General features: G+C 43.9%; 1 protein-coding gene across 5 annotated transcripts in view; it reads left to right on the forward strand.

Annotated features, from left to right (window-relative positions):
* The window catches only part of YEATS2 (YEATS domain containing 2), a 118954-nt gene that overhangs the window by 18153 nt on the left and 75816 nt on the right, over positions 1-24985 (forward strand). For 4 of the 5 annotated variants that reach the window (XM_069089418.1, XM_069089422.1, XM_069089420.1 and 1 more), the window contains exons 2-8: positions 3107-3228; positions 4207-4304; positions 4397-4489; positions 5871-6119; positions 7623-7738; positions 13093-13254; positions 18749-18860. In XM_069089418.1, the coding sequence (XP_068945519.1) occupies positions 3129-3228; positions 4207-4304; positions 4397-4489; positions 5871-6119; positions 7623-7738; positions 13093-13254; positions 18749-18860 (930 nt within the window). In that variant the 5' untranslated portion in view covers positions 3107-3128. Of the gene's footprint in view, positions 1-3106; positions 3229-3298; positions 3453-4206; positions 4305-4396; positions 4490-5870; positions 6120-7622; positions 7739-13092; positions 13255-18748; positions 18861-24985 lie in introns of those variants that run through there. The other variant, XM_069089423.1, reaches the window with a different exon arrangement.

Below are 24985 nucleotides of genomic sequence, written 5' to 3' on the forward strand. Positions count from 1 at the left end.
AAACATTTCCACAGTAGAGATATTGTGCAACAATGACTATATTTCCCTCCTTCCTATCCTGCCCCCCCATTTATTCTATTTTCTAATTTGACCCTTTCCCTTTTTTTTTTTTTTAAAGCAATCGGGGTTAAGTAACTTGCTCAAGGTTACATGGCCAGTTATTTCTGGGTGTGGTGCTGAGTACCTGAGCCCAGATTTGATCCAAGTCATCCCGACACTGGGGCTGGTGCTCTTACTCGCTGAGCCACCTGGCTGCCCCTGCCCCTGTCCCTTTTCAAAAGTGTATACTTCTAACTACCCTACCCCCCAATCTGCCCTCCCTTCTATCATCCTCCGTATTATCCCCTTCCACCCTACTTTCCTATACGATAAGGTACCCAATTTAGTGTGTATGTTAATCCTTCCTTAAGCCAAATTCAATGAGAGTAAGGTTGACCCATTCCCTTTAACCTTCTTGTTCTTCCCCTCCATTGTAACAGTTTTCTCTTGCCTCTTTTATATGAGGTAATTTACCCTATTCTGTTTCTCACTATCTCCTCTCATTATATTCTTTCACCTCTTAATTTTATTTTTTTAGATATCATCCCTTCCTATTCAGCTGATCCTGTGCCCTTTGTGTATACCTGCACACATATATGCATGCATTCACATATGTATTTATATGCACATATACCCTCTCATATAAACATGTGTATGCATATATATATATACACATATATTCCCATTAACTGTCCTCATACTGAGAAAAGTCTCATGAGTTATAATTATCGTTTTACAATGTAGGAATGTAAATAATTCAATTTTTAAAAGTTCCTTATGATTTCTTTTCCCTATTTTACCTTCTCATGCTTCTTGTATTTGAAAGTCAAATTTTCTATTCAACTCTTGTTTTTTTCATCAAGAATGCTTGAAAGTCCTCTATTCCACTGAATGGCCATAATTTCCCCTGAAACATGATACTCAGTTTTGCTGGGTAGGTGATTCTTGGCTTTAACCCCAGATCCTTTGATCTCTGGAATATCATATTCCAAGCCCTATGATCCCTTAGTGTGGAAGCTGCCAGGTCTTGTGTTATCCTGATTGTGTTTCCACAGCACTCAAGTTGTTTCTTCCTGGCTGCTTGTACTATTTTCTCCTTGACCTGGGAGCTCTGGAACCTGGCTATAATATTCCTAGGAGTTTTCTTTGGGGATCTTTTTCAAGAGGTGATCGGTGAATTCTTTCATCCTCTCTTTTGCCCTCAGGTTCTACAATATCAGGGCAGTTTTCCTTGAGAATTTCTTGGAGGATGATTTCTAGGTTCTTTTTTTGATCATGGCTTTCAGGTAGCCCAATAATTTTTAAATTATTTCTCCTGGATCTGTTTTCCAGGTCAGTGGTTTTTCCAGTGAGATATTTCACATTGCCTTCTATTTTTTCATTTGTTTGGATCTGTTTTATAGTATCTTGGTTTCTCCTAAAGTCATTAGCTTTCATTTGCTCCAGTCTAATTTTGAAGGAATTATTCTCTATAGTGAGTTTTTGAAATTCCTTTTCCATCTGGGCAATTTGACTTTTTAAGGCATTCTTCTCCTCATTGGCTTTTTGGGGCCTCTTTTGCCATTTGTTAGTCTTTTTTTTTTTTTTCGCTTTTTGCAGGGTGGGAGGGTTAAGTAACTTGCCCAAAGTCACATGACTAGTAAGTGTTAAATGTCTGAGGTTGAATTTGAACTCAGGTCCTCCTGACTCCAGGGTCAGTGCTCTATTCACTGTGCCACCTAGCCGCCCCAAGTTAGTCTATTTCTTAAGGTATTATTTTCTTCAGTCAGGTTATTGACTAGCTTTTCATGATTTTCTTGCATCATTCTCATTTCTCTTCCCAGTTTTTCCTCCACTTCTCTTTATTTTCGAAATCCTTCTTGAACTCCTCCATGGCCTATAACCAGTTAATATTTTTCTTGGAAGCTTTTGATGCAGGAGTTTTGTTGTCTTCCTCCTGTTCCATGCTTTGATCCTTTTTGTCCCCAAAAAAGGAATCTAAGGTTTGCTCGCTGTGTTTGCTTTGCTTCCTTTGCTTGCTTATGTTGCCACTAAATTATTTGACTTATGGGGCTCTTTGTCACAGTAGAACTCTGCTTCCAGAGGGGAGAGCTTTGTCCCAAATCGCTGGGGTTTTCACAAATGTTGCCAGAGGTCTGAGGAGGGCGCCCTCTCTACAGACACCACACTGACAAACTGGCATTTCTCACCCCAGGACCACCACCCAAGAAAGTGACCCAGATCCAAGCAGGTCAAAGCAAGAGCGATTACCCTCAGAATGGTCGCTTGGTCCCCCTACGATCTGTAGGCCAGGAGCTCCCAAGGCAGCCACACCGCGGTGGCTGCCATCACCTCTCACCCCAGGGACAGGGGCCGGACTGTGCCCTTCTTTTCCAACAGAGTTCCAGACTGACCTTTTACTTTCTGCTGCTCTTTGTTTTTAAATATAGAAAATGTTTTTTTGTTACATGGCCTAGATCTCTTCCTGTATCTCTCCCACTTCTGCATTTTTCATGTTTACCAGGAGTTTAAAGGTACATTTCACTTTCAGTTCTAGGAGGCACCTCATACCAGACATACCTTAAGTGAAAAGCAGATATTAAAAACACCTTCAGGGAACCCCAGAATGCTTGCCTTCTCTTCCCCTCTCCCCAATTCTGTTATTTCTCTCTCTCTTTCCTTTCTTTCTTTCCCCCTGGTATTCCCCAGTTTTGTTCAGAAGAGACTCAAACTGCTTCTGAAGTCTGGAATAAGGAAAGATGGAGCCTGTTCCCATTGATTCTCGGTATCCTCAGGCCTGTTCTAAGGCAGAGATAGACTTGTCTGTGCCACCTGCTTCTTTTCTCTGGGGAGGCTGAGCAGTAACTGAAAAATCTGCCAGAGTCTTTGCCCACCTTGGAACAGCACAAGACTACTCTAGGTGTGGGCAAGTGGTCTTTGGAAAGCCGCACACTGGCTGGAGACACGTGTGGGCAGGGGCAGTGGGATTTCTGTTGAAGAGCATTGTGGAACCTGGCTGGGCCTGCTATTTGGCCCTCCTCTCAGGAATATTCTGAAAGGCACTGTTCTCCCTTCTCTTTCTGCACAGCGAGAAGCAGCTGTAGGTCGTCATGTCTGGAATCAAACGAACGCTCAAAGAAAATGACCCTGACTATGAGGACATTTCTGTGGCGCCCCCAAACAAACGGCATAGAGCCATGGAGGATTCAGGTAGAGCCCTTGGGTCTGTGTGTAGAACCGATTCAGCTTTCATCTTTACCTCTGTAGATTTGGGTTTGGGGAAAACTGACACAGATGCTCCTCTAGGAGAAACAGGCCAAGGAGTGCTTCCCTGTGGGCTAAAGGCTTCAAGCTGGATGGAATCTTAGAGGACCGTTCAGTCCTCTTGTTTTACAGGGGAGGAAACTGAGGCTCACAGCTTAAGTGACAGTCAGGTGAGAGGGTGACATGGGGAGGTGGGATGCAGGTGTGGGAGGCTGTGCCAGGCACGGAATCCAGCAGGCCAATGGAAACCTTAGCATCAAGGCAGATGGTCTGCGGCTTCCAGGTAGTTGTAGCCTAAAATCTTAATTGAAATGGCCTTTAGCTAGCAATGTCCAGTCCCTTCCTTGGCTTTTACAGAGGGAGGATGCTGAGACGCAGAAAGATGAACTTGTTGGAGGGTACGCAGCTAAGTGAGAACAGCTGACATAGAGTAATGATCTCAACTAGAGTTTGGCACCATGCCACTTTGCATAACCTCTGAATGGATATTGCAAAATGTGCTTCTCCAGATCACAAAATAATTATCTTAATTTGATTTAAATACAGATATCATAGAATACTTTTAGAAGAAAAGAGAAAAAGGACTGTAAAATACAACAGATTAATAAAATCATCAAACTGGCAGAATTTAGGTACTCAAAACCCTGTCTTCTAAATCCAGGTTAAAACAAAAACAATCCTAGTTGCATTTTAAAACGAAAATTCTGTCTGAAAGGAAAATCTGCCCACAGATGTTAGTCTACCCTCCCCCAGTGTGAACCATCGGTCTGCACCCGTGTGTTCAGGTGCGCTTTCCTTCTTGTCATCTTTCCCTTTCCTTGGGGGGTGGCTCAGACATGGTTCCTGCAGAGCCACCTTCTTGGTGCTTTCAGAGTTGGATCCGGGGATGGTCTAACCGCTGGTCTGCTTTTGTTCTGTGCACAGCTCGAGATGCTGCCGTGCAGAAGATCGAAACAATTATCAAGGAGCAGTTTGCTGTGGAGATGAAAAACAAGGAGCATGAAATTGAAGTCATCGATCAGGTATCAAGCAGGAGGCTTTTCATCAGGTGGTTTGGAAAGGTCCATGTTGGTTGCTTTTTGTGAAGAAATAAATGTTTTACATTTACTTTTAGCGACTGATTGAGGCCCGAAGAATGATGGATAAACTTCGAGCTTGCATTGTGGCAAACTACTACGCTTCTGCTGGTCTTTTCAAAGCTTCGGAGGTAAGCTCCCCGACCCCACCCCACCCAGAGAACCTCTGAGCTTTTCCTGGAATTCCTTGGTTTGTGTGGTCATTTGGGGCTTCTAAGTTGGGACCTTTTGGTCTCCTAAGTCGAGCAGTGGCTTACTGGCTTCCATCAGACAGCAAGGGTTGGTCAGCCTCCATTCATGTGTCTCATTTATGTAAGCTGCCCTGCTTGGTGTGGAGACACCTACTTAAGAACAGCCATCTTTGAGAACAGTGATGGCTTCTAAAGAGGCCCCTTTTCTCTACTCTTTCTTCTGACTTTGTGTGGTGAATGTGCACCCAGACTTCCATCCCAGTCTAGACCCCATACTTTAAAAGAAGGGGAGATGAGACACGTGAGCTTCTCACCTCCCGTGTCCTCTGTGTCGGCTTCTCTTTTTCATTTCGCTCTTAGGAGATGTTAGTGGGATTTAAGAACAATTGGCATCTAAAACCAGTATTTGCTTGGTGAACTCAGACCTCTAGGAGTGACGCTTTTAATTCTGACGGCTTGGCCCTGTTTGTAAACCTTAAGTTTGTTTTTGACAGAAGCCGGGAGCACAAGAATCTCTGGCTTCCACTTAGAGTTCTGGGAACTTTTATATTATGAAATAATAACTCTCCTCTCCTTTTCTTTCTTTTAACACTGTTTATGGAGATTTTCTTTTTATGGGTTTGTTGCCAAGGAAACAGGATTCCACTGAAAGAAAGAGAAGTGTTCCTTCTAGATTGTCATTTTGATTATCTGAATGTCCTCACATTTGTGTTGAGGAAAACCACCTTTATTTCAGTTAAGATAAACATTAATTTGCCTGCCCCCCCCCCCCCCCCCCAGTATAAGAGTGGCCCCAGGGAGGAGGGAAGGGTCATGGTGAGCATGACCTGTAGTTGCTTTTTAAAGAGGGCATTGACCAGGTGAACTCCAGACTGTGTCATTCAGTGTGATGACCTTGAGATACAGGGGATGATACCATCCCTGGTGCTGCCTTGAAGAAAATGAAGTGTAAAATATCCAATCGATTTCCTGTGCGTTGAGAATATAATTTGATGCTTGAACAGCTGGGAATGATGCCTAACTTTCTGGCTTAAAGTCTCTTAGCTCCAGCTGACAGCATGAAGAACTAGCCAATAGTTATATCTGTACACAAAGATTTTAATGTACCTGCGAAACGTATGGTTGCAAGGAAGCTTTCTATTGTTATTAATATTCCCCTTGCTTTCTGTTTCATGCTGTCAGATTTTATTAAAGTGGGTTAAAATTGTTGTGCATTTTTTCCCAATGTTGCTATTAGAAGATGTTAAAATGTACTTAATTTCTTGGACCTAGTTAAAAGTATGTGGGTTTTTTGTTTCTTTGGGATTTTTCGCTTTTTCAGGGATCCAAGACCTGTGATACCATGGTTTTTAATCATCCCGCTATCAAGAAATTTTTGGAATCTCCATCCAGGTCATCATCTCCTGCTAATCAGAGATCAGAAACACCATCTCTTAACTATTCAGAAAGCGATTCTTTATCTCAACACAATGACTTCTTGTCTGACAAAGACAATAGCAGCAATGTGGACCTGGAGGAGAGATTGTCCCACAGCGTGGAGCCTCTGAGACCCGGCAGAAATTCTGGACGGGTAAGGCTAAGACTATAGGATGGGCTGGGGAGCAAAGGAGTAGGGTGGTAAGTGCACTTGGCAGTCCTTTCCATATCCCAGATTCCTAGGACTCAAATTGTGCATGATGTTTTTTTTTAACATAAATTTAGGCATTTTAGCTGCTTAGAAGTGCACAAAGTCCTGGATCTAAAGAGAAAAAAGACTCCAGGATCATGATGGTCCTTGCTGTAGGCAAGGCATGTGGGGCTAGGATATGTGTCTGCTGTGTCTGGAGCTCTGGCCCAGGCCAGTGGGGGTGGTGGGGGCCACTGCTGCCTGAAACCCTGTGCTTGTGGTGGCCTCAACCAGCCCTTGAGGAAGTCCTGTTAGTGATTTGTGGGGGTTGATTTTCCAAAAGCAATGTTGAAGCAGACCCTTTTCTGTCATTATCTCTTGGCCTGCACTGGATAGTTTGCAAAGTGCTTTTGTGTAAATGATCCCAATAGATCCTCACAGCCAGCTTGGTAGGTGGGGAGGGCAGAGTATTATTTCTATTTTCTGAATGACAGAATCAAGCTTGATGGGTTGCCCAAGATCACACAGCTCCTAAATGGCATTGATGAGACAGGAACCAGGCCTTTTGACTCTGATATTCTTCTTGCTGTATCACTTGCCTCTCTACATGGTTTGTTTTAAAAACAAATTCTTAATTGTTCCCAGTTGCATGCTGTAATTTCTGCACTCTCGATCAGGGGTTCATAATCTGAGATCCACAGACCCAAAAGGGATCATGGATAGATTTTAAGGGTCTGTAGGCTTGGATGGGGGAAAAAATGCATCTGTCTTTTGCCTAAGCTCAAACTTCATTTTTTGGAAACATTCTCAGAAGGGGTTCCTAGGTTTTCACTGACTTGCATTGGGGTTTTGTAACACACAAAAAGGTTAAGAACCCCAGTGGAATCTGGAATGCTGTCAGCTCCTTCGTTTGAGGAAGAATGTTTATGGAAATAGCTTTCAGGTTTTCGTGTGTCTTGATGAAGGCCTCTTTTAAAGACTTACCTCGTCACACTAGAAGGACTAGAGCTCTTGATTATCTGGAGCGTTTGGTCAGTGGGAAAGATCTCCTCATCGCAGAATGAGAGCCAGCACATACTTGAATTTCATAAGAAGAAAAGTATTTTATCAAACCCAAGCATTTCGCCCACACCACTGAGTCGCAGCTGTACTCTTTGCTGCCCACTCATTTTAATGTGCTCTTCAGTTCAGTTACTGAGCATTTTTTCAGTTACAAGGCACTGTCGTAGGCCTACTGCATGCAGATTTATGGGGCCTGGAGACCTAGCAATTGCTGCTTTTAAAAAATTATTTTGGAGGGAAAAAAAAGATTGCCTTCTATTCTAATTAGCAGGAGAGTGTTTGCCCTCATACTCCTAGCTTAGAGATTGAGTTTTTTGAATGCACTCTACAGATGGGCTTCTCTTATGCTCTTACCCGTCTTTATGGTGTTGAACATCACTTAGTAGCTGTTGTGGACTTTTTCAGGACCCCAGTGGTGGAGCCAGCTCCCGGAAAACAAACCAGCAGAATTCTGATCTCACTTTGGAAGAAGTTTCAAGACTTTTTGTGAAGAAAACCATAGTAGTTGGCAATGTGTCAAAGTGAGTATGCAGCTGGACCCAGAAGGTTTTGTTTCCATCCCATTTTTAGTCTTTGGTTTGCCCTTACTGAGGCTGGAAGCTGGGTTGTAGAAGGATAAAACTGGAGAAACTTTTTTGACAGTTGGAGTGTAAGTAAGTACAGAGGGTGATTTATTAAATAGTGACCAAATGGTGACCAGAAGCCTGGTCTCCTGACTCACAGGTGACAGGCCTTCCAGGCACACATGACATTTTAGCTGTGTGCTGAAAACATGTCTGTGCAAGCAACAAAAAGCTTAGGGTGCAACAAAGGTTTTCTCCTGTGAGTGTCTGAATACAGGATCAGGAACATCTGCTTATTTTTCCACAGACTGTCTCCCCATTTTACCACCCCAGCATATTTCAGAGATAATGAGAAATAGAAGTGTGACATGCATGGGCTCAGGAGAAGTGGGTTAGAATTCTGGTGCTGATTTTGACCAAGTGAATGAACATGGGACAGTCGCTCAGATCCCTCTGAACCTCTTTGCTCATCCGTAAAAGGGGGGCAAGTTTCTTACATTAGCTGGCTCTCAAGGTTGCTGAGAAGAAAATGCTTTGTGGAGCTTTGAGTACTTTGTAAATGGGTCATGATGGCAGTGATGATCAAGGATTGGCTGCCAGTTTGAGGGTGCACAGGAGAGTCGCAGGAGGGCTGACTGCGTACTTTAATGGGCTGGACGGAAATCCTAGCTCTGCTGCCTGACAAGTCACAGGACCCTGCAGGGCCTTAGTTTCATCATCTATAAAAGGAACTAATGAAACTGGACAATAGCTGTAGGTGTTCTGCACCTTGTCTTTCTGTTCTCAGTGGACTGGAAGGAACTGTACAGGCCATCCAGTCCAGCCCCTACCTTGCCATTTTAAAGATGCAGAATTGAAGCTCAAAGAGGTTCCCTTAACTTACCAGAGTCAGCACAACTGTTTATTTCGACTTTGTTGACAGACAGATTCCTGCTTGGGATTTCTGCAGTGACCCATCTCTGAGGCTAAACTTTGGCAGAACGTATAATTAGCAGCTAGATGTGCTAGTCATGCAACCTTAGACACTGCAGGTATTTCATTAGATTTGTTGAAGAAGATTAAGAATCCAGTGACTAGAGGGGTGGCTAGGTGGCACAGTGAATATAGCACCAGCCCTGGAGTCAGGAGGACCTGAGTTCAAATCCGGCCACAGACACTTAACACAAAAACTAGTCATGCGACCTTGGACAAGTCACTTAACCCCAATTGCCCTCCAAAAAGGAAAAAAAAAAAGAATCCAGTGACTAGAAATTTCAAAACAAAATAGGAGTCTACATATTTCACAGCTTTAACCACTCAAATGCCTGTTGTTATGGATACAGGCTTCGGTCATTGGTCTTGTTTGGAGGACAGTGGAGAAGACACTCTGATGTTCCTTGGGCACATCACAGAACTTAAAAAAACCCAACTTAGTGGCTTTGGGTTTTGCTCATGAAAGAGATGCTAATTTCTAGCACTGAGGAAGCCAGCATTGAAGCCAGTAGGTACTTGATTAAATTCTCAAGTATTACTTCTTCATATAATCATCAGGACCTCAAATTCTGTCTCTTCATAATGATTGTCTTGGGGGGCAGGAACTCCAAGAGTCCCCATGCCTGAGAGATTGCCAGATAAATCTGCAGATCTGTGCCAGTCAGCTCCCAGTTGGCCAGCCGGTAGTGTGGGGCAAATAGAGAATTTCCCTTTTCTTTATGTATGTACTTGCTGTGACTTCATAGTGTGTGGGCCCTGCTCCCCAGGCTGGCCCTTAGGTAGAGCCCGAGGTAAAGCCTTTAAGTATCTGGTGAAGCTCATGCTCTTGTGTTCATTCCTCAGGATTCCACCCTCAGGCCATGGGGGCCAAGCTGGGGGAGAGGGGAAGATGTTTCTAGAACAGGATGATCTCATCATGCTATCCTGTGATTGTGGCCCCATTTCTGCCAAGTTCACTAATCCTTCTCTGATAACATATGAGGACAGCTTGGTACAGTGGAAGAAAGGCTGCATTTTGAGTCTGAGGCCCTTGGTTCAAATCCTGATTCTGTCCCTTATTCCCTGTGAGGCCACTCTCAGGGCCCCTAAAACCTTGCCTTCTCATCTGTAGAATGAGGGAATAGTCTGGATGGCCTTTCAGATTCCTTTCTGCTTTAGACCTGATCTCATGAGCTGGGCTTTAATTCTATGATTCAAAGGGGCTTGGAGTATTTAGGAATTTCTTGCAGTGTGGCAGGCCCAGTGCGAAGTACTGGGTGTTTATAGTGCTGTTTGCCTGTGTGTAGTATGTTGGTGGAGATAAATTATTTGTGCTGGCCCAAGCTCCAGACAGACCCAGGCAGATTCTTATGTATCCTTGAGGGGATGGACTAAAATGACCTCTGCCATTCCCTCCAGCGCTGAACTTTGGATTCTGTGAAGTGCTCACTGACACTTGTACCTTGTACTGCAGTTACTGTTCTGTGTTAGTGCTGGGGCTACAGAGAAAGACAGGCAGCTCTCCCTGCCCCAGGGGGCTCAATAAGAGAGCTCTCCCTTCTCACAGTGTACTGTACAAGACAAAGCCATAGTGGATGGAAGGGACTGTGGGGCTGTTGTCTTGGCTGCCTACCAAGGTCAAGTTCCAGTTCAGTCTTGAGGGAAGCCAGGGATTCGAACAGTCAAGGAGGGCAGTCATTCCTGGCTGGCCAGCCTCTGGGAGATGGCCAGTGCAAAGGCTCCAGCAAAAGCTGGAGCGTTATGGGTGAGGGCCAGCAGGTGGACTGGGTTGTGGGATGGGTGCAGTGTGCGGAGGGGTAGGAAGTTCAGCAAAACCAGGATGGTCAAGAGAGCCAGGCTGTGAAAAGCTGTAAGTGCCAGCAGAGGCCTGGGCACTTTGGTCCTGGAGAGAGTAGGTAACCAGTGGAGTTGAGTCAAAGCGGGGAGGGTGCAAAACCATCAGAATTAAACCTCCAGGAAGCCCTTTTGGTTTCACGTGGAGGATTGATTGATGTGGGGCAAGACTCAGTTGGGGAGATGAGTGTGAGTCCAGCTGTGGGCCTGTGAGTGAGGCAGCTGGCTCTATATGTGGAGAGAAGAGGGAGAAAAAACATGATTTGTCAGCTGTTTGAATATGTGGGATGAATTGGGTGAGGAACTAAGGGTGACACTGAACAGGTGAGCCTGGGGAACTGGGAGGAGGGGGATGCCTTTGTCATGTGAATGAGGAATGGTGTCTTATCTAGGAAAACCAGGGCAATAGAAGAAAACCGAAAGAAGTCAAATTCTGTTACAACAAAAGGCATGAAAGTGAAAGCCTCTATTTAACAAAAGATTTCTAAGTCTTATTTGATACTCCTCTTATTTACAGTAGTGTTTGATACAAAAGGTTAGGATAGTAATAATAACTCATGCTTCAATGTTTATAAATTGCTTTTTTTTTTTTGCCTTTTGGAGGGCAGTTGGGGGTTAAGTAACTTGCCTGAGGTTACACAGCTAGTTTTTTTGTGTGGGTGTTAAGTTTTCTGTGGCCAGAACTGAACTCGGGTCCTCCTGACTCTGGAGCCGGCACTTTACTCACTGCGCCACCTAGCCGCCCCTATAAATTGCTTTTTGATCAACCAATAAGCAGTTACTAAGCACCCCTTGTCCCAGGCACTACACTAGGCACTGTGGATATGAAAACAAAACAGTCCAGATTTAAAACACACGTGCAGCAGTTTCTGTGAAACAGCCATGGGGTAGCTTGAGCTAGGTCAAGCATCTACTGAAGAGAAAGTAGCCCAAGAATTGGTGTTGTCCAGGCAGTGAGGCACAGGGGGTGGACCCCCCACAAAGCTGGTCTGGCAGGACGTCCATCTGTGTTGACCTGTGAGGACAGAGACTGAGAATTGGAAAGGTGGAAGGACACAGTCAGGATTGCCTTTTGGGAGCTTGCTTAATTGTGAACACTTTCAAGGACACCGAGCTTTTCCATCCTGCAGTCAGCGTCCTGATGGGCCCCACACTTGTCTCCCCTGGATGCCTCCTATGATTTGCTTGCCCCTTCCTCCAGGCTATTGCTGAGGGAAAAAATCTGTTTCTCACATTTGTTTGTCCGTCTGGATTTCATCCCTTTCCTGGCTTTCTTTTTCAGTTCCTGAAACTTACTTGTTTTTTGAAAAAAATATAATTTCCTCCCAAATAGATTAGTGTTTTTAATGCAGTAATTCTATGTAATTCATTTTCCACATTTACTTATATGTTTTTTCCTTTCAAAGAGATCTTATTTTCAGCAAGCTTCCTGTATTCTAGGAGAGCCCATCCCTATATTACTAAAGGCTTAAAGTTATTTAAACGGTTATGTCATATTCCTTGAAATTTTGCTTTGCTCATAGCCTTTTAACTCTTAGTCCTTACTCTGGTAAGGCCTTGTTCTGCGTCAGATGACCAGAGTAGACTGCTGGTGGCAGAAATCAAGGCCGTGAGCTGACCCCGTGTTGAACGTGGAGTCAGGATCGAAGGCAGGTCGCCAACATGTATTAAATGCCTGCTGTGTGCTAGGAGCTGTGCTTACTGCTTTACCAGCATGATCTCATTTGATCCTCACAACAGCGCTGCCAGGGATGTGCTCTTATGATCCCTGTTTTACAGTTGAGGAAATTTAGGCAGACAGGCCTAGCATGTCCAGGCCTGGAATTGAACTCGGGTTTTCCTGACTCCAGGCCCCGGGCTCTATCCATTGAACCACTTACTTGGTTTAAATCTTGCCTCATCTGCTTAGAATAAGTTGTGTGATCCTAGACAAGTCACGGAACCTCTCTGCCTCAGTTTCCTCATCTGTAAAATGGAGATAATAATGGAACCTACCTCACAAGGTTGTTTTGAGGCTCAACGGAGAAAGGACTTTGTAACCCTCCAAGCATTCTAGGCCTGCTGGCTGTCCTTGTTGCTGCTGTTGTTACTTATGTCAGCAGTGATCGTATCATGGCACCCCAGGAATGGAGAGGAGCGAGGTCTGGCTGAGCCCCAGTCAGTGGTTGGTAGTTCTCCATTCCATAACAAAGACTAATCGTTAATTCTGTCACCTGCGTCCTCCTGGCAGCAAAGCAGTTTACTAGATTTTTTTTTTTTTGCTTTTTGGAGAGGGGAAGGTAGGGCAAATTGGGGTTAAGTGACTTTCTTGCCCAAAGTCACACGGATGGTTTTTGTGTTAAGTGTCTGAGGCCAGATTTGAACTCAAGTCCTCCTGACTCCAGAGCCAGTACTTTTCACTTTGCCACCTAGCCACCCCTATTTACTAGATTTCAAAACAGCTGAGAGCAAGTCGTTTTAAGCATGTTTTCTGAAAAATAATAATTCAGTTTTGTTTTTCTTACTAGGTACATTCCCCCTGATAAGCGAGAAGAAAATGACCAGTCAACTCATAAGTGGATGGTATATGTCCGGGGCTCCCGGAGAGAGCCCAGCATCAATCACTTTGTGAAGAAAGTTTGGTTCTTTCTCCATCCCAGCTATAAACCAAATGACCTTGTGGAAGTTCGGTAAACACACTTAGGAAGTCATGTAGTAAACATTTATTAAGACCTTATGATGGGCCAGGCACTTGGGATATAAATGAGAAAAAGATAGTCCCTGGCCTTGAGGAGTTTATAGTCTAATGGGGAAAGACAGGACCCAAGGGTGTGTGTGTGTGTGTGTGTGTAAGGGGGAGAGGGGGCTGCTAGAAGGTTCCTGGAGTAGGGGGATGATGATGATGGTGGTGGTGGTGGTGGTGGTGATGATGATGTGGAAACCAAGGAGAGCAGCTGGTGGTAAATGGAAGTTACCTTGTTATTTAATGAAGCATTAAACATTTCATAGAATGGCAGAAGTGCAGGGATCTTTAAAGCTCATCTAACCCAGCCACTTTTTACAGATGAAGAAACTAAGGCAGAGAAAAGTGAAGTCATTTGCCCAAATTCACACAGCTTGTCAGTGGTAGCACTGGAGCCAGAATCAGATGCCTTTTCTAGAGGTCTTTCTACTATACTATTTTATCTTGAAATGAAAAAGAAATGTGACCATAATGTCTTACCTTAGAAGCAATTTTCTGGGATATGGCTCTTTGCCAGGTTAATAGCTTCAGGTCCCTGTTTTTGCCAAATCACTTTAATATAAGTAGCGGAGTTGTAACTAGGGCTGTGTGATGTGGGCTTTGCCATAGGGTCCAGCACTTTGGGGAAGGTGGAAAGGGAAGGTTTTCTCCCTGGGGTAGTTCCCAGACCTAACCTGCACTTGCCCCTGTAACTGAGTTTGTGCTGGACCCCAGACCTGTGTGACAGTGACAGTGATAGTGCTGTTGACCAAGGCGGGGCCCTGTATGCCAAGGTTCCCCTGTCACCTCACTCTGAGCTTCTTTGAAGAAGTGACTTTGGCTAGGTACATTCCCCCTGATAAGGGGAAGATCCTAGCAGTTGAGCAGATGCTCTCTCTTACCTTGTCTGTGCTAAGAGAATCATTTGTGAAAATAGTATAAGCACTAATTGTGTCAGCATTTTTCTGAATTCCCAGTTGTAAAGTTTGTCTTTGTTTTAGAGTGTTTAGCTTGCATGTTCTCAGTAAAAATAACTAACTCTAGGGGCGGCTAGGTGGCTCAGGGATAGAGCACCAGCCCTGAAGTCAGGAGAACCTGAGTTCAAATCTGGCCTCAGACACTTAACACACACACACACACACACACACACACACACACACACAGACACTAGCCGTGTGACCTTGGGCAAGTCACTTAACCCCAAATGCCCTACCTTCCCCTCTCCAAAAAGCAAAAAATAAATAAATAAATAAATGAATAGCCAACTCTTATTAGATCTCTCTCTTTAAGAGTTGAAATGGAAATTTTGGAAAAATAACACTGTGGCAAGAAAAACTTGTGTAACTAAGCCCCAGATTAAAAGTAAGAAGAGTTACCATTTTAAACTCCATCACAATTAGAAATAAACCACTGACATGGAAAGTTAGGAAAAGGAGAGAAGGAAGAAGATCAAGAGAAATAGAAAGCTACTGTGGAGAAGGTCGAGAGCAGGGGGGGGAGCCCTTTTGACCAAATCCAAACTCCGCAGAACAAACCTCCTTCATAAAAGGCTTTGTTCTGTAAAACTTAGACTCAGTCTGAAGGCTGCATGCCTTCAGAGGGACCTAGAAGGCCACAAGTGACCTGGAGGCCACAGGCTCCCCTCCCCTGGGACTCTAGAGCATATAGAGAGCAGAGGTGCTTCCTCTGGGGCTCAGGAGCCTGTTTGTCGCTGTTTCTGGTTTTGTTTTGTTGCTTTTTGGAGGGGTAATTGGGGTTAAGTGACTTGCCCAAGGTCACATGGCTAGTTTTTGTGTTAAGTGTCTGAGGCTGGATTTGAACTCAGGTCCTGCTGACTCCAGGGCCAGTGCTCTATTCATTGCGCCACCTAGCTGCCCCTGTTTCTGTTTTTTTAGATAATGGATCTTGGTATAATTGACTTTTGGGGGAGTTTTTTGTTTTAGGGTTTTTTAAACTATTTGACAGTTGTCATTGTCTTTGTCATTTGTTTTATCTGTTTAAAAACAAGCTTCTGAGAAGGGGTCCTGAGGCTTTGCCAGCCTGCCACGGAGAGGCCCGTGCTTCAGTGGCCTGAGCCAGACTTGGGGAGTCCTGTTAGTGATTTGTGGGGGTTGGTTTTCCAAAAGCAATAGAAGCAGCCCTTTTTCTGTCACCGTGTCTGGCCCTGCACCGGATGGTTTGCTTCCGGTGGCAGCGGCTTCGTTCTGAGGGGCTCCTGGTGCTGGTTGTGCTGCTCCCCACAGCTGCAGGACAGCTTTCACATGCACGCGCACAGTTGGACAGCGGTGCTCATTTTTTCCCATACTTTCTCTATTGAATATTCTTTTCTTGATCTCTGACTTGGAATCCCTCTCCTGAGCTCTGACTTTAAATGGAACCATTTCTCTTGTGAAGGCTGGTGGCTGAGGTCACAGTCCAGTTATGGGGTAACAGTGTGTGGCCTCTCGCAGCTTTAAGGAAGGTTAACATGAATCCTTTGTCTGGATCAGATGCACACGTTTGTTTTCATACCGCTCTGAATCATCTGGTGCCTGATAGAGGATGCAGTGTCTTTTTCTCACTTGACAGAGTTGCCAGGTACACTCTCTGTAGCTTCTTTGTTGGACAGTTTCTGATGGCACCCTCTTCCTAGATTCTGCTCTTCCCCATGCCTTTTCCCAACTTTCATGTAGCTTGGTGCATTTTGGACTGATCAGGAGAACCCTCCGATTGAGGCTCCTTCCTTTATTTGGAACCAGTGAGGCTGGGCTGGGGTGGCTTGGGGGAACCTGCTCGTGAGCTGCTCACAACCGTCTGCTCTGGCTCTGTTCGGCCCTAATTCAGAGAATCATCTTGAGAGTGGATTGGCATTCTCATGTAAGGGTTTGGTAGACTGACACTGATGTTCTCCTGAGGGGGCTCTTTGCTCTTTGGCAGATCTGAGGCTTCTCTGGAGATAGTAAATCCTCTAGAAGACTTGGCCCCTTCCCTCTCTTACTGGCCAAGGAATTGGCAGGGTTCTTCTGAATTTACCTGGTTTTGCTGCCCCTTACTGTACTCTCTGCAGCACTGATTAGCTTTGCCTCTCTGAGCCCAAACCTTGCCCTGGCAAAGGCTTAAAGACTCCTAGGCCTGGGAGTCAGACTTCACCCTTTGGTTCAGCATTTGTGTTACCTTCCCTGTGCTATGAGGATTGGTCTGGACCTGTGACTCCCTCGGTATCAGGAACTGCTGGTGTGGAGATTTCTTACATCAGTGCACATCAGTAATTTTTGTGTGACTTGTAACATTGAATGTCTTGGCCAAAGACACACAGAAGGGGCAAAGCTTCAACTTGAGTCTTTCTGAGTCTTTTGCCATGGGCGTACTTCCTCTCAAAATGAGGTCACGGGTGGAAAAAATGTTTGGAAGTAAACTCTTCTAGGAAGATGTTGCCTTCTTAGGCTTTATCCAGGCCCAGTCTTTATAGTGGGACTTGTTCTGGGGCCATTAAAATCACGGGTCTGTTTTTACCAGGATGTCCCTTTAGGCTGACTCTCCTGGCCATTGTTACTTTTAACTTTTATGGGAAATTTAGCAGCATAATTGGTATGAACTAGCTTTTTATTGTCAAATAAAGGCATCCATTAATATACATAGACACTTGACTGAAAAGTATCTGAAGGAAAATTTTCATAAGTAATGTCACTTGATGAATCCCTAGAATGTGAGCTTATGTCACCCATATAAAACTCTTTCCCTTGGGTGCTGACCATCTCCTTCACTTCTCTGTAAAGGTCTAATGCCTGCAGGCAGTTGAGAAGTGCAAGTAAGCTTCATTATAGTGTGACAGGTTTCCTAGGTCCAGACTCTCTTCTCAGCACCACGCGCAGCCATCCTGGGCCAGGAGGAGCCTGGGTTGTGACTCTTTATTTTAGCTTATGGGCTTCCTCTCCTTGGCTGCCTCACCTCCCTTCCACACCCTGGTTCCCAGGTGATCTCCTCGATAGAGCCTCTGTTCTCATCCCTGGAAGCCTGAGTGGTGATCGTTCTGCTCCTTGAAACTGGGCTGATGTCAGCCAACTCCTTCAGTGCATGGGCTGGAGTGGAACTGGCTTTACCTGCCTAGAGCATCCACTCTTTCCTTTGGTCTGTAATGCAGGCCCTGCTCTTTTTATCGGCATGTCCTGGGTGTTTTATTTGTCAGCAGTTTCCCTTTTTAGTCTTAATAGTGTAGTTGAGAGCAGTTAGCCCTCGCGGTAGGCTCTGTCTTCTTGCCTTGTGCTTCACGTGAGCTGGCCTGAGATTGTCCTTTGCTCTCAGTCGTGTTTACCGAAGCCCACCTGACTCTGCTCAACTAGAACTCAGAATCTTACATTTTTTTGATACTAAGGATTACCTCCCCACAACTTGGACATATTTTCCTCTTCCTTGGTCAGTAATTTACATTTTGTTTTAAAGGCATTCTTCCCCTTATCTTGTATTTCTCTACTATTGCAATAAATCTGTGACCTCATTGATACGGGTGCTCCCTCCAGAGATGTAGATTCCCATTTCTTCATACCTAACCATCCTTTGTGGCTCATCTCTGTCATCCCGTAAATCTGCCAAAGAGGAAAGGTCCACACAACTGGGGACTTTCCATGATTTTCCTTCCTTTCAAGTATGTTCTCAGCAACAAACCATGTCTGCTCTCTCTGAGGAACAGCCTCTGTAATACACAGAGTGCAGCACCTTTGGGTTGTCTGCTTGGTGATGACCTCTTTGGCGATAGCAACTCATTAATCAGAAGAACCAAAAGCCTCTCTCCATCCCCACCCCCAGCCCTTTGCTCTGTTGTAGTGACTGGCAAAGGGAGCAGAGGCTACTAAGATACGAAGCACAGTTTTTATTTTTTAGACTGTCTGTAAACATGAGCCTGGCTGTCGGTATGCTGCCTGGGAGGCTATGATATGAGCAGTGAGCAGCACCGTCAGAAAAACCGAGTCATCTTCAGCTTTTAAATCACTTAAGACTTAATTTACAAGTCAGCAGAAATGTTTTAGGTTGCTATCTGGTGAGGGTTCTCTTGTCTGTTCATGAACACATTTTGTGGGGACAAAGGCAGTTGACCACTCTCTACATGAGGCCCTTTTTTCAAGACTCCCTGTTTTTGTTGAGTATCTTCTTAACTCTTTCATTAAGACTTTTCCTCTCTCCTTGTCCCTTCCCACTTCACATTAGCCAAGTGTCTTTTATTTGTTTGATTTCTTCCAGTCTGGAGCAGATACAAGTAGATGGGGTTGGGCAGAATGGAGTGTGAAACTTAGAGGCCAAGTGCAAATTTCATTTAACTCCATATTTGTCCCCTATTTTCTAAGTTAACTTTAGCAAAACTCAGCAATAATGAATTGACTTCAGAGAGTCTCATTGGGAAATGTTTGTCAGTCTGTTTCATGAGTTAAGTACTCCTTTTTAAGAGGAAGGAAAGAGTGGGTAAAATCTCCATGTCTGCTTTTCTCTAGAGAGCCTCCTTTCCACCTGACCAGGAGAGGCTGGGGTGAGTTTCCGGTCAGAGTTCAAGTTCATTTTAAGGACAACCAGAACAAGCGGATAGATATCATCCATAACCTGAAGGTATTGTACGGGAATGGCACTGCCCCATAACGGCTGCTGGGCACCATCTGTGCTCCCACAAACATGCTCTACAGCCAAGAGACATGATTGGGGTGGGAGGAGGCTGGGGGAAGGTTCTTGAGGACAGCATGGTCCCTGCATCTGAACTCTGGAAGCAGAAAAGAAGACTGCTTGTTACAGCTGTCACCATGGAGCCAGGGTAAGTGGCTCAAAAGAATTGGTGTGAATTTTCAAAGAACAGAACTCTTGGAAATAGCTTGAATCCAGTAGAAAACCATGCTCGTCATATTACTTTGGCCTAGGCACTTAAACCACTCTTAGCCTAAGTAAATTAAAAGTGAAAAGTCGGTCCTAGTCCATGTTTCCAAGGACTCTTGTGAGGACTCTGGAAAGGGCATTTCTGTAAATGCATGGGGATGCATAATTTGAGCCTCATAAATAAAGTCATTCCCCGTGTGATTTTCATAGGTTGGTATCATACACATTTTCTACTCAGTAAATTTTCATAATTCAGTATTAACTTATAAATCATTCTTCTCTCCTTGGCTGTAACCAGGTTAGGTGTTTTCTTTAGAGCAAGTGTATCTGTGGAACTCCTTCCTTCCCTACAGCATTCATACTTCTCAGCCTTAGAGAAGTCTGTCAAAGCCATCTCTGAGGAATGTCTTTACCAAGTTAGAGATAGGCATTGGTCTCTTGGTATTTTAAATTACTTTCTCAAGATGCTGGTTTTTTTAAGCCTAAGTATATTTTAAATAGAGGAACTCATGGTGACTTGGTGCTGTAGAGAATCAGTAAGTGTTACAGATATTTCAGTACATCTGTCTCATCTTTACCTGTCCATTTGGTGTGACTTTGTCCACCTACAGTGCTCAAGACCTTCCTTGCTTTCTCCTGAGCTCACAAGTACTCTGGCTGTCCATATCTGTCATCTTTCAGCCTCACCACATAGCCCTCCCTTCTTTCCTTCTTGTCATATACTAATGTGATGACTTCTTTTATGCCTTTTCATCTTTGGAATTCCTCATTGGCTTTATGTTTCAACCTAATCTTATCTACCATGATCTGCTCTCTCTTTTAGGTTTTTTTTTTTTATCATTAAATCATTTGTAATTCTTTAGAGGATCTCCAATTTCCAGTCTTGCTGCCATATAGCAGCAAAATTGGTAGAATGTTGGTATTAAAAAGATTGACCTGTGCTTTCATGGGAAGCTGGTGTCATTAAAGGGGATTTTCATCTTGCTGAAAGAAGTCTGGTCCATTACCCTCCCTTCTACTCTGGGCCCTTCTCACTGTGGATCTATAATACTGTCTAGCCCAGTGCATATTGTAAACATTCTCCATCCACTTGGTCTTTCCAGGGTAGGTGGTCAGGCCAAACTTCTTTTAATCATTGCAGATTTCCACCAGGAGGTTTGGGAGCATAACCAGTTGTAATTAATTGTCACAGCAAAGAGGCTAAAAGAGCCCAGAAAGCACCTTAGTTAGCAAACACTTAACTGCCAGGTGGATAGAGATGTCCACAAAAGGCAACACCAGTTAGAACTTAAATTTGTTTTTATACACGGTTCTGAGTGACAGTCGTATATGAGGCTGAGTAGCAGGGGAGCTTGGCAAGTCACCCTGGCACATTTAAGGACAGTAATGGAAGGGGAATAACAAATAGAAGAAAAAAGAAAAATGCTTGTAACATGGTTAGAACAAACTCATTTCTCTCGAAGTCAGGGCTCTAAGGGGATCTCATTCACTGAAACAATTGAGACCACTTCCTGTTATCCCTTTCTCATTTCTTATCATTCAGATGCACTGTGCAGTGACCTCCCCTGTCACCCTTATCTCACCTGGCCAAAACAGACCTCTCTACATGCATACATCCATCTCATTTTCTTCAGCAGAGTGCCTTCTCTATCCTCTCCACCCTCTCACTTATCTTCAGTTTCTCCTCATCTACTGCATCCTTCCCCACTCTACAAACATGGTTGTGTCTCCCCTGTGCTCAAAAATCCCTCATAATTTTTCCATCCCGTAACTGTAATCCTGTATCTCTCCTTTTTGTGTCTAAACCCCTTGAGAAGCTTGTCTACAATCAGTGTTTCTGCTTTCTTTCCTCTCACTTCTCAGCTCCTTAGTTCATTCAGCTTCTGATACTGCTCCCTTAACATTCTCTTTAAAGCTCTGAAAGTTCTCATAATTGCCTAGTCTCATGACCTTTTTCATTTCTTATCCTTGATCTTGACGCTGCTGATCACCTTTTCTTTGAGCATCTCTTCTCTCCTCTTGTTCTCTCCCTCTCTCTGACGACTCCTCAGTTTCATTCGTTGGGTCTTCATTGAGATTGCCTCTGCTGATTATGTGTTGCCTTCTCTTCCTCTGCAGTCCTATTTTGTTTGGTGATTTCATTGTGGCATTCAGTTATCATTTCTCTTCCAATTCGCAGGTCTGTTTATCCATCCCTTATCTCTCTCCTGACCTCCAGTCTCACATCTCCACTTGTCTGTTGGACCTTTCAAACTGGAAGTCAGATATCTTAAACTTTCTGTCCAGATTTGAACTCATTCTCTTTCCTTCCAGATATTCCCCTCTTATGAACTTCCTTATTACTGCTACAAGTACAAGTCATATCCCTTGAGGGGAGGGACTGTTCATTTTATCTTTGTATTCCCAGCACTTAGTACAGTGCCTGGCATGTAATAGGGACTTAATAAAAACTTCTCAGTTGATTAATTGATTCTCTTAAAGTCAGCAACTATGCCTTGTATAGCTTTATGTTCCCTCACAGTTCCTAGCACCCTGCCATACCATAGCAGGTGTTCAGAAAATACTTCTTCTATTGTCATGTGAATGATTATAAGGGAATTTGAACCTTTGGAGTTCTTGAACCATTCTGCTCCTTAAGCTAGGCAGTTTAATAGAAAAGATCAGGAGAAGGGACAGGTCAAATATGGCCTCTCCAGTACTGTCTTTCAGAAGAGCCAGGGATTATCCCGATTACTTTTTAGTACACTTATCTCAAAGAAGCAATGCCCTTGGATGAACAAGTAACTTTAGGGAAGCATTTTACACACATGAGAAAAGGTAATAAATGATCACTTTACCCATTGCCTGAAGAGTGATTTTTTTTTATTAATATCGCAAGCACTCTTATAGGTGATTTATTAATTTTTCTCAATTTATACTTTCCTACTCTCATGCATCAGTAGTTAGTGGAAGTGACCCTGGGTTTTCAAAGACTGTGTTCAGAAGAAACCTGGGAAATTTGATTAAGTCTTCCCAAAGATGCAGGGGTGATCATCTGTTCATTCTTGGAAGCAAGGATCAAGAATCAAAGGAGGCAAGCCCTACTTATGGGAGAGGGGATAACAGGGAGGTTTGAAGGAAAGTTCACTGACCGAGCCAGGATGGCAGAGAAAAGACAGAGACTCACCTGAGCTCTCCCAAATTCCCTTCCAAATGCGTCCGTTATATATTAAATGCAGAATAATGCATCAAAATGAATTCTGGAGCAGCAGAAACCATAAAAGGATGGGGTGAAACAATTTTTCCAACCTAATACAACCTAGAAGGTCAGAAGAAAAGGTCTTAAAGCACAGTCCAGCACAAACTATGCCCTGGCAAACCAGCAGCAAGCTTAAGGGGGACCTGAATTGGCAACAGCAGCTTCTGGAGCTCTAGGCTAGCTCTGGGTTGTGGGAGCAGGTGTCAGACAGCCTGTCGGGAGGAGATTACAGGAGTTCCTTTGCTGGCAGTAGGTACAGGTCTCTATTGCGTTGCCTATATGTGTATCTACTTGTAGTCTCGGGGATAGGAGGAGCAATTTGCACACCAGACCTGGTGGCATGGTGAGTGGGGACCCTCACCACAGTTTCAGGGCAGAAGTGACTCACAGGCCAGGAGAGTGGTAAACACACCTTTCCTTAGATCATAGCACCTTGGAAAAACCGAAAATTTATAGACACTCTTCCCTCCCCCCCACCCCTACCTGAACTAGCTCTGAAAACGGCTTTACAAAACCTTGAAGCTTGAGACAGTGCCTCTTCCACTCTAGAAGCAGAGCTGAACTTTAGCATAAAATTAAAATTCCATGAATAGGCTGGGAAAACGAGCAAACAACAAAAAAAAGAACCTGACCATAGAAAATGACTATAGTGACAGGGAAGATCAAAACACAAAATCAGAAGAGCACAACAGTCAAAAGTGCTACATCCAGAGCCTCAGAGAAAAATAGGAATTGGTCTCAGGCCCAAAAAGAATTCCTGGAAGAGTTCAAAAAGGAGTTTAAAAATCAAATATGAGAGGTAGAGGGGAAAAAATGGGAAAGGAAATAGCAGTGATGCAAGAAAATCATGAAAAAAGAGTCAACAGCCTAGTAAAAGAAACACAAAAAAAAAAAACCCTGAAGAAAATACCACCTTGAAAAACAGATTATCCAAATAATAAAAGAGGCACAAACATCCACTGAAGAGAATTTGTTAAAAAGTAGAATTGGTCCAATGGAAAACAAAGTACAAAAGTTACTGAAGAAAATAATTACTTAAAAATTAGCATTGTGAAGGCGGAGTCAAGATGGCGGAGTAGAAACAGAAGTTCCACATGGCTCCTGTTCCCATCTCCTCTAATTCATATAAAAAATGACTCTAAACAAACATTGAAGATCCAGAACCTACAAAATGACAGAAGCTAACTTCCCACTGAAGACAGACAGGAAGGGGCCAGTGTAGTACTCTGGGAGCCCAGCCCAGCCCTGCATGAGCTGGAAGTTTTAGCCTCAGGGCAGCCACAACCAGCCTCCTGCTGGGGGGACTTCAGATCACCAGCAGCTGTGGCAGTTTCCAGAATTATCAACCCATAGATGCTAAGGACAAAGTGAGAGATTAGTGCAGTGTGGACTTTGTGAACCGGGAGTTCAGAAGTGCGGTCAGGCCTTTACCCCCTGGAGGGAGAAGTGGCTGAGGCTCTGCAGCCATACAGCTGCTGCCACTTGGCTGCTTCAGGGCTCCTGGACTGCAGATTATAGGGGGATCAAGCGACCAGTCTTGGAGGTAATCGCTCGTGCTTTAACCTGCTTGGATCTGGATTGCGGTCTAGGGTGGAGGTCCTGGGGTGCATGACCAGTTTGCCAGAGCATGGGGAGGCTTCAGAGAGGGCACCCAACTAATAGCTCAAGGAGCTGTGAAAACCCCAGCAATTTGGGACAAAGCTCCCCTCTCTGGTAGCAGAGTTCTGCTGTGGCAAAAAGCTCAAAAGTCAAGTAATTGAGTGGCAACATGAGCAAGCAAAGGAAGCAAAGCAGAGCAATCCAACATTAGACTCCTATTTTGGGGACAAAAAGGATCAAAGCATGGAACAGGAGGAAGACAGTGAAGTCAGAACACCTGTACCAAAAGCTTCCAAGAAAAATATGAGTTGGTTACAGGCCATAGAGGAGTTTAAGAAGGATTTTGAAAACCAAATAAAAGAAGTGGAGGAAAAATTGGGAAGAGAAATGAGAACGATGCAAGAAAATTATGAAATGAGAGTCAACAACCTGACTGAAGAAAATAACACTTTAAAAACTAGACTAACTCAAATGGCAAAAGAGGCTCAAAAAGGGAATGAAGAGAAGAATGCCTTAAAAAGCTGAATCTGCCAGATGGAAAAACAATCTCAAAAGCTCACAAGCCAGAAGGTAAAATAAAAATTAAAAGATCCACTGATTACCTCTTGAAAAAGACCCCAAAATGAAAACTCCCAGGAATAGTATAGTCCAATTCCTGAAGAGAATCATTCCTTCAGAATAAGATTGGAGCAAATGGAAGCTAGTGACTTTATGAGAAATCAAGATACTATTAAACAGATCCAAACAAATGAAAAAAATAGAGGGCAATGTGAAATATCTCATTGGAAAAACTACTGACCTGGAAAATAGATCCAGGAGAGACAATTTAAAAATTATTGGGCTACCTGAAAACCATGATCAAAAAAAGAACCTACATCATCTTTCAAGAAATTCTCAAGGAAAATTTCCCTGATATTTTTGAACCAGAGGGCAAAATAGAGGTTGAAAGAATCCAGTGATCACCTTTTGAAAAAGATCCCAAAAAGAAAACTCCTAGGAATATTATAGCCAGGTTCCGGAGTTCCCAGAT

The sequence above is a fragment of the Petaurus breviceps genome, unplaced genomic scaffold (genome assembly GCF_028583685.1).
Source record: "Petaurus breviceps papuanus isolate PSGF00001 unplaced genomic scaffold, PetGlider_PUasm1.0 186, whole genome shotgun sequence".
NCBI lineage: Eukaryota > Metazoa > Chordata > Mammalia > Diprotodontia > Petauridae > Petaurus > Petaurus breviceps.